Source organism: Oryctolagus cuniculus, chromosome 1, assembly GCF_964237555.1.
Source record: "Oryctolagus cuniculus chromosome 1, mOryCun1.1, whole genome shotgun sequence".
NCBI lineage: Eukaryota > Metazoa > Chordata > Mammalia > Lagomorpha > Leporidae > Oryctolagus > Oryctolagus cuniculus.
This window is the reverse complement of record NC_091432.1, coordinates 133,430,294-133,439,244: the sequence shown is the minus strand read 5'-3', so window position 1 is coordinate 133,439,244 and position 8,951 is coordinate 133,430,294. Positions and strand designations below refer to the sequence as shown.

General features: G+C 54.8%; 1 protein-coding gene across 1 annotated transcript; it reads left to right on the top strand.

Moving 5' to 3' along the window:
- Positions 1-3,223: 3,223 nt before the first annotated feature.
- On the top strand, positions 3,224-8,334 carry LOC138842988 (anosmin-1-like). The gene is made up of 8 exons (XM_070065684.1): positions 3,224-3,402; positions 4,755-4,802; positions 5,450-5,512; positions 5,632-5,854; positions 6,194-6,378; positions 6,496-6,625; positions 6,957-7,144; positions 7,356-8,334. The coding sequence occupies exons 1-8, from the start codon at positions 3,259-3,261 to the stop codon at positions 7,494-7,496; spliced, it is 1,122 nt and encodes a 373-aa protein (XP_069921785.1). The 5' UTR covers positions 3,224-3,258; the 3' UTR covers positions 7,497-8,334.
- The last annotated feature ends 617 nt before the right edge of the window (positions 8,335-8,951 follow it).

Genomic DNA, 8,951 nt, shown 5'->3' with positions numbered 1-8,951 from the left:
GGAATTTCTTTTTTGGGGGGACTTGCACATTTCACTAAGTATAATGGTATAAGTGGTGATCATCTTGTTGCAAAATAAAGGATTTCATTTTTTTGTTTGCTTTTACAGCTCAGTAGTACTCCATAGTGCATATATACAATATATGTATATGGACAGCTGGGTTGATTCCACATCTTAGCTATTGTAAATTGGTCTGCAATGAACTTGGGGGTACAGGTATCTCTTTCATGTACTAATCTTTTGATTTGGTTAAATTTCAGGCATGAAATGGCAGGATAATACGGAAGGTCTATACTCAGGTTTCTGAGTTATCTCCATACTGTCTTCCACAGTGGTTGCACCAGTTTACATTCCCATGAGCAGTGGATCAGAGTACCTTTTTTTGCCACATCCTTGCCAGCATTTGTTGATTATTGTTTTCTGTATGAGAGGCATTCTAACTGGAGTGAGACCAACTTCATTGTGCTTTTGATTTGCATTTCCCTGATGGTTGTGAACCTGAGCATTTTCCCAAGTGTCTCTTTCCCATATAAATTTCCTCTCTTGAAAAACACCTGTGTATGTTCCTTGCCCATTTCTTTATTGGATTGTTTATTGTGTTGTTGTTGAATTCCTTGAGCTCTTTATATAATCTGGATGTTACCCTTTATCAGTTGCACAGTTTGCAAATATTTTCTCCCATTCTGTCAACTGCCTCTTCATTTTGCTGAGTGCTCCTTTGCAGAGCAGAAGCTTTTCAGCTAGATTAATCCTATTTGTTGATTTTGGTTTTGATTGCCTGTGCGTCTGGGGTCTATCCAAGAAGTCTTTGCCTATGCCAATGATTTGCAGAGTTTCCTCACTGCTCAATAATAATTTGATGCTATTGGGTCATAGATTTAATTCCTTTATCCATTTTGAGTGGATTTTTGTGTAGGGCATAAATTAGGAGTCCAATTTCCTACTTCTGCACTTGGAGGTCCAGTTTTTCCAGCATCATTTGTTAAAGAGACTGTCCCTGTACATGGATTGATTTTGCTATTTTATTAAACCTAATAACATCACAGCTTTCTGTAGACACATGGATTGAATTTGGGAGTTTCTATTCTGTCCCATTAATCTATACTTCTGTTTTTCTCCCAGTACCAGGCTATATTGATTATCCTGTAGTTTGTTTTGAAATCTAGAATTGTGAGGTCTCTAGCTTTGTTTTTGTTGTACAAGATTGCTTTAGCTATCCAGGTTCTCTTGTGTTTCCATATGAATTCTAGCATCATTTTTTTTCTGGATCTGAAAAGAATGTCATTGAAATTTTGATTGATATCTTATTGAATCTCTAAATTGATTTTGTAAGTATGGATATTTTGGTGATGTTGATTCTTCCAATCCATGAATATGGGAGATTTTTCCATTTTTAATGTCTTCTTCTATTTCTTTCTTTAGTGTTTTATAATTTTCATCATAGTAATCTTTGAATTCCTTGGTTAAGTTTATTCCAAGATATTTGATAAATTTGATTCTTTATGGAGCTACTGTGAATGGCACTGATCTCATAAGTTCTTTTTCAGCCATGGCATTGTCTGTGCATACAAAGGCTCTTGATTTTTCTGTGTTGATTTCATATAGCACCGCTTTACCAACTCTTTTATGAGTTCCAATAGTCTGAGTGAAGATTTTTGGATCTTCTAAGTATAGGATCATGTCATCTGCAAATAAGAATAAAATAAGAATAACTTGAGTTCCTCTTTTCTAATTTCTACCCTTTTGATTTTTTTTCTTGTCTGATGGCTCTAATTAAAACCTCCAGAACTATATTAAATAACAATAGTGAAGGCCAGGCCGGCGCAGTGGCTCACTAGGCTAATCCCCCACGTGCAGCTCTGGCTCCCTGGGTTCTAGTCCCGGTTGGGGCACCAGATTCTGTCCTGGTTGCTCTTCTTCCAGTCCAGCTCTCTACTGTGACCCGGGAGTGCAGTGGAGGATGGCCCAAGTGCTTGGGCCCTGCACCTGCATGGGAGACCAGGAGAAGCACCTGCTCCTGGCTTCAGATCAGCGTGGTGCACTGGCCACAGTGGCCACTGGGGGGTGAACCAAGGAAAGGAAGACCTTTCTCTCTGTCTCTCTGTCTCTCTCACTTACTCTGCCTGCAAAAAAAAAAAAAAAAAAAAAAAAAAAGAGTCGACATCCTTTTCTGGTGTCAGTTCTGGGGGGTGGGATGTTGACAGTTTTTCTCCATTCAATAGGATGCTTGCCATGGGTTTGTCTTATGTTGCCTTGATTGTGCTGAAAAAGGTTCCTTCTATACCCATTGTTCTTGAGGTTTTCAATCATAAAAGATGTTGTATTTTATCAAACGCTTTCTCTGAAACTATTGATATTATCATATGATTTTTATTCTTATTATTTGTGAATGTGGTTTATCACATTGATTGATTTGTGAATATTGAACTATCGCTGCCTTCCGGGGACAAATCCCATGGGGTCAGGGTGCATTATCTTTGTGATGTGTTGCTGGGTTCGACTAGCTAATATTTTGTTGAGGAGTTTTGTGTCTACGTTCATGAGAGAAATTGTTCTATAGTTCTCTTTGTTGCATATAGTTTCCAGGTTAAGTATTAGGATAATGCAGGCTTTGTAGAAGCAGTTTGGGAGGATTGCCACCCTTTCAATTGTTTTGAATAGCTTGGGAAGAATTTAAATTAATTTAGTCCCTGCATCCAATGGCGCGGCCTCCTCTGGGCGCCGGCCCCGCCCCTGAACCTGTCACTCAAATCTCTGCAGCCAATGGCACAGCTGCCTGTCACTCACACTCCCAGCGCCCGCCTCCAGAACTGTCACTCAAGCCCCTCCAGGCGATAGTGTAGCCGTCAGTCATTCCCAGCCGCTGCGCCCGCCCCCTGACCCATCCAGCCCCTCCGACCGATACCCCCGGGGCCTGCGCACTGTCCCCACCTCTTCCCTGTCACTCAAGTCCCTCCAGCCAATGGCACAGCCGTCTGTCACTCACACTCCCTGCGCCAGCCCCTGCCTGTCAATCAAGCTTCTCCAGACAATGCCCCTGCGCGTTTGTCCCGCCTTCGGCTGTCACTCAAGCCCCTCTGGCCAATGCCTTGGCCCCTGTATTCTTTTCCCGCCCCTGATGTCATTCAAGTATCTCCAGTCAATGCTGCGGAGCTTACGCTGGTCCCGCCCAGGAATTAGATTGACAGCCCCTCCAGCCAATGTCCCGGAACCCTGGCGCGGGCCCGCCCCCAGCGCAGACGGACCACCGTGCCCATCATGGCTGCCAGCGCGGTGCTGGCGATGTATGCGGTGCTGGCCGCCGGCGCGGGTCCCGGGGCGGTAGGCGCGGGGTCGCTGCGGGCCGGGGGCGTCCAGGGCTCGCGCTGCGCGGCCCGGTGCCTGAGTCTGCGGCTGTTGCAGGTACGCGGGGCCCCGCCAGGGGGGTGCGCGACGCGGAAATCCGCCCGGAACGCGATCGCGGGGCTCCCCCGGCGCCCCCAGACCCCCAGGGACCCCCGCGGGTCTCTCAACCAGCGGCGTTCCAAACGTGCCCGGCCGTGGGCCGTCGGTGTCCCCTTAGAGGAGCCCCGGCCCCCAACCTGGAGGCTTCCAGACGCGAAAATGCGCCAGGGACTCGATCTCGGGGCTCCTCCAGCGCCCCCAGACCCCCAGGGACCCCCGTGGGTCTTCTTCAACCAGCGGCGTTGCAAAAGTGCCCGGGTGTCGGCCGTCGGCCATCTGTGTCAACTCAGAGGAGTCTCAGCCCCCAACCAGGGGATTCCCAACGCGAAAATCCTCCCGGGACGCGATCGCGGGACTCCTCCAGCGCCCCAGACCCCCCACGGAACCCAGAAACCCTCAGGGACCCCCGCGGGTTTCCTTAAACCAGCGGCGTTGCAAAAGTGTCCTGGCATCGGCCATCGGTGTCCCCCTCAGAGGAGCCCTGGCCCCCAACCAGGGGATTCCAGAGGCAGAAATCGGGCCAGGACTCGGTCTTGGGTTCCCCTGGTGCCCCCAGACGCCCAGAGGCCTCCGAGACCTCCACGGATCCCCGGAGATCCCCATGGGTCTCAGTAAACCGGCGGTGTTGCAAAGGTGCCCGGGCGTCGGCCTTGGTGTCCCCCTAGAGAAGACTGGCTTTCACCAAGGGGGGGATCCCGACATGGAAATCAGGCCAGGAAGTGATTGCGGGGCTCCCCCTGCGCCTGGAACCCTCTAGGTCCTCAGGGACCCCCACGGATCCCCAAGACTCCAGTAAACCTGCGTCGTTGCAAAAGTGCCCTGACATTGGCCCTTGGTATCCCCTTAGAGGTGTACTGGAGGTGAAAATCTGCCCTAAAGGCTATTGCTGGGCTCCTCCAGACCCCCAAGGCTCCACAGAGACCCCCCAGCGACCCCTGAGACCCCTGGGCAGCAGCAGCTTTGAAAAAGTGCCTGGGCCTCGGCCATCGCTGCCCCCCACGCAGGGCCCCCAGAGTCTCCAGGGTTCCAGACCTTTCTGTGGGGGCTGGGGACAAGGGGCATGGGGAGGCTCTGACTAGAGGAGACTTGAGAACCCCCCTAGGGTCCTAAGGAGATGGGGGGGCGGGTAGAAAATAAAGGAAAAAAATCACTGTAGGGTGCTGTGCCTGGGGGATGTGAATGTGTGTGTCTATTGGTTAATACTTAATGGGGTCCTGAAACTTGGAAAAAAATCACTGTGGGGTGCTGTGCCTGGGGATGGGGGGTGTGAATGTGTGCCTGTTTTTTTTTTTTTTTCTTCCCTCCCGCAGAACAACGGTTCCCTGGTTTGGTGCCAGAATGACAAGCAGTGTTCGACGGTAGGATTCCTAGACGTGGATGCAATCCATGTATGAAACACACGTGTTGGACACGGGAACTCCACAGGGAGCAGGTGCACAGTTGCCCAGGTTATTGATAGACATTCCTATGTACAATGTCAGGGATCAGCCCAGGCTCTTGTCATTGACTCGGGGACCCCGTGCACCTGCTGAAGACGCAAATGGAGTCCCCGGGGACCCCGTGGACCTGCTGGAGACCAGGATGGGGCTCCTGGGAGACCCAGATGGAGTTCCTGGCGCAGGCTCAGGGCCCTGTGTACCTGCTAGAGACCTGACGGAGCTCCTGGGGGCTCCGTGCACCTGCTGGAGACTGGGATGGAGCTCCTGCTGCAGGGACAGGGTCCCGTGAACCTGCTGGAGACCCGGATGGAGCTCTTGGGGATCTGTGCACCTGCTGGAGACCCGGATGGAGCTCCTGGTGTAGGCTCATGGCCCCGTGCACCTGCTGGAGACCCGGATGAGCTCCTGGTGCAGGCTATGGACCCCGTGCACCTGCTGGAGACCCGGATGGAGTTCTGGGGACACTGTACACCTGCTGAGCGCCGGATGGTACTCCTGGTGCACCTGCTGAGCCCCAGATGGACTCCTGTTGCCATCTGATTAACCTCCTTCTTCTCTCCCAACAGTGTCTGGAGCCCTGCAAGCACCCAGGGGAACTGGAGACACAGCCATGTCAGAGTTTCTGTGAGGTGAGTATGTCGGTTTCTACCCCCCCCCCCCCCCCCCAGCGGCTGACTGCGGGTTTCAAAGCCTCTCATGGCCAGCTCTGCCGGTTTCAAGGCCCGCCGTCTTTCTCCCCTCCCCCCAGCCGCTGTTCCCTGTGTGGAGCCACGAGTGCCTGAGCAGCTGCACCTTCGTCCGCTCGGCGCTGGCGGCCAAGCAGGGGACGTGTCCGGCCCCTACCCAAGCCAGCGGCTTTGCCGCGGCCTGCGTGGTCAGCTGTGAGGCCGATGCCGAGTGCCCCGGGGGCCGGAAGTGCTGCCCCAACGGCTGTGGGCGCACCTGCCAGGCGCCCCGGGGGGCCTTCCGAGGTCAGCAGGGCTGTCAATCACGGTGGGGGCGGGGCGGGGTTGCTGTGAGCTCCAGGGGTCTCAGGGGTCTCCAGGGGTCTCTGTGACTCCCAGGGGTCTGTGATGGTCCCAGGGGGTCTCTGGGGGTCCCTGGGGTTCTCTGAGGGTCTCTCTGACTCCCAGGGGTCTCTGGGGGTCTGCAAGGGTCCCAGGGGTTCTAAGGGATCCCTAGGGGTCTCCGAGGGTCCCAGGAGTTCTCAGGGGTCTCTGTGAGCTCCAGGGGTCTCAGGGGTCCTTGGGGGTCTCTGTGACTCCCAGGGGTCCCCTGGGGTCTCCCTGACCCGGGCTCCTCCACCCTAGGGGTCCCCCTAAAACCCCGGAGGCAGCTACGGCTCAGGGAGCTGGGGTCAGGGCCCCTGGAGGTCCGGTGGTCGTCCAGGTTCAACGTTTCCCTGGAGCCCGTGGTGTACGTGGTGCAGCGCCGGTGGAATTATGGGATGGCGCCCAGTGAGCGTGGGGCCACTGCATGGGAGACAGTGGCCCAGGTCAGTTATTGAAATATTTAGATTGGTGGGAGGGGCCTGGTGGCCATCTTGGGTCCCCATCCATCATTTTTAATTTCCGGTTCACATCTGGGCCATTTTCTGTATCCTCTGTTCCAGACCACAGACCAGCGAGTCTGGCTGCCCGATGTCCGGCCCGGCCGCTGGTACCAGTTCCGAGTGGCCGCCGTCAACGTGCACGGTACCCGGGGCTTCACCACTCCTGGCAGGCACTTCCAGTCATCCAGAGGTCAGTGAAGGGCCCCACCCCTCCAGGCTCCTCCGTGCCTGGTCGATCGGGGGCTCCGTGGCTGTGGCTTCCCCAGCCGTGGCTCCGTGGCCTTGGCCCCTGTGGCTCCCCACACCTGGTCCATGAAGCTCCTGTTGTCCGTGGCCCGCTCCATGACCCTGGCTCCCATGGGGGCCATGGGCCCCCAAACCCGGTCCACCGGAGGCTCCTGTGGCCGTGGCTCCCCCACATCCGGTCCCTGTGGCCATGGCTCCATGGCCCATGCCCACGCTCAGACCAGCCCCCGGGTGGCTTTGTCATGCCTCACAGGCCCCTCTCCACTGGGTTGCAGCTCCGTCGGCCCCACCGGCCCCGGCCGACCTGCGTGTGCTGAACTCCACCGTGCGCGATGCCGACGGGACCGTGGCCGCCACCGTGATCTGGGAGCCCCCCGAGGACCCCGACGTCCCTGTGCACCACTACAGGGTCTCCTGGGGCCACGCGACCGAGGGGCAGTGGCGGAGGAAGACGGTGGACAGGGTGAGCGTGGTGGGGGCGGGGCTGCGGCCCCCTCGCAGGGGTCCCGGTAACCCGAGGGATCCCAGTGATCTCAGGGATCTCAGAGATCACTGGGATCCCAGGTAATCTAAGGAATCTCTAAGGAATCCCAGTATTCGGACGGATCCCACTGAGGGATTCATGTAATCTGAGGGACCCCTGGGATCTGAGGGACCTCCCCCCCATTCCGCAGCGCCAGAGTTCAGTGACCCTGCAGCGCCTGCGCCCCAGTAGCGTCTACACCGTGCAGCTGCAGGCTGTGAGCCACTGGGGGCCGACGCGGCTGCGGGGCCCCAAAGCTGCCCTGCACTTCACGGCCGCCGGTGGTGAGTGACCTTTCCGGACACCGGAAGTCCTGCCCACTCCCGCTCACGGTGAGTGGCATTTCTGGACACCAGAAATCCTGTCCACGTACTTCTGCTTACGGTGAGTGACGTTTTCTGCAGTAGTCCCGCCCACTCCCGCTCACGGTCAGTGACGGTCCGGACACTGGAAGTCCCACCCACTCACTTCCGCACACTGGAAGTCCCTGTGACACCTCCTGACTCTTTTAGAGCTGTCGTCAGATGTGAATGTCACTCTGATTGACATGTGTCTATTACCTTCACAGATGTATTGTTCCCATAGGGCCCCAGCTCCAGTGCAAGGCATTGACAGAGTCAGCATCACTTGGACTTCCCAGGAGCCTTTGCAGTGAGCGCTCCTGTCAATCATGGATCATCAGCATTTTGAACGGACTTCCCAGAAGCCTTTGCAGTTGGGGCTCCTGTCAATCATACGTCATCATGGAAACGCCAAGAGGACTTCCTAGAAGCCTTTGCAGCAAGTGCTCCTATCAGTCATGTGTCATCTGTGTGCCTAATAGACTTCCCAGAAGCCTTTGCGGTCGAGGCTCCTGTCAATTGGTACACAGTTCCAACTCACACACGCATGACTGCCACACCCATGAACATGCATGTGCGAGCCTGGCTACATACGTGTGCACCCACACGGCAGCCACATGCAGGTCCGGGGTCACAACCTTTGATGGACAGGCGGCTGCATGACCATGTGACTTTTTTTATTTAATTCTCATCCCTCCCAGTTGGGCCATGTGGAAAATTGCAAGATGGCTTTCCTGTCACCCGGTTATTTATTGACTGAAATAAACGTGGTCAGGGGTTTTGGGGGTCTTTCTGTGCGGTGGCCATGTTGTCCTGAGGGTCCGGGCTGCCCCATCCATCAAATCCGGGGGTGGGTGGAACCTTCAGTTTCCTGGAGTTCACCCTTGGGCCCCTAGACTGGGGTTACTGGTTCTGAGCTGCTGCTCCATACTTGCCAAGTCATGTTTCTATACCTGCTAAGTCATGGTTTCATACCTGCCAAGTCATGATTTCTATATCTGCTGTCATGCTGAGTCATGTTTCCATATCTGCTGAGTCATATACTTGCTGAATCACCCTTCCATGCCTGCTGAGTCATGCTTTCCATACATGCTGTCATGTTTCTACACCTGCTGAGTCATGGTTTTACACCTGCCAAGTCATGCAGCTATCAGCTCTTGTGGTGACTCAGCAGAAAGTGCTCAGTGCCAGGGACTGACTCTGCTGTGCAGTGACTGACAGCATGGCTTCTCTGTGACTGACAGCTGCTCCAAGAGACCTGGGGTCTCCACCTGGGCCCCTGAAGATCCTCTGAGGGCCACCCCTGATCCCTGCTCCATTCTGCACAACCAGGGCTGGATTGACGGTTTCCCAGTCCAGTCAGGGGCGGGCTCTGAGGGTGAGTGACAGGTTCCTGGTACAGTCGG

Excerpts from the sequence above, each read along its gene's own strand:
- LOC138842988 (XM_070065684.1), top strand. The coding sequence starts at position 3,259 with ATGGCTGCCAGCGCGGTGCTGGCGATGTATGCGGTGCTGGCCGCCGGC. Across the intron at positions 6,379-6,495 it reads CATGGGAGACAGTGGCCCAG|ACCACAGACCAGCGAGTCTG; the intron begins GTCAGTTATTGA and ends CCTCTGTTCCAG. Across the intron at positions 6,626-6,956 it reads GCACTTCCAGTCATCCAGAG|CTCCGTCGGCCCCACCGGCC; the intron begins GTCAGTGAAGGG and ends ACTGGGTTGCAG.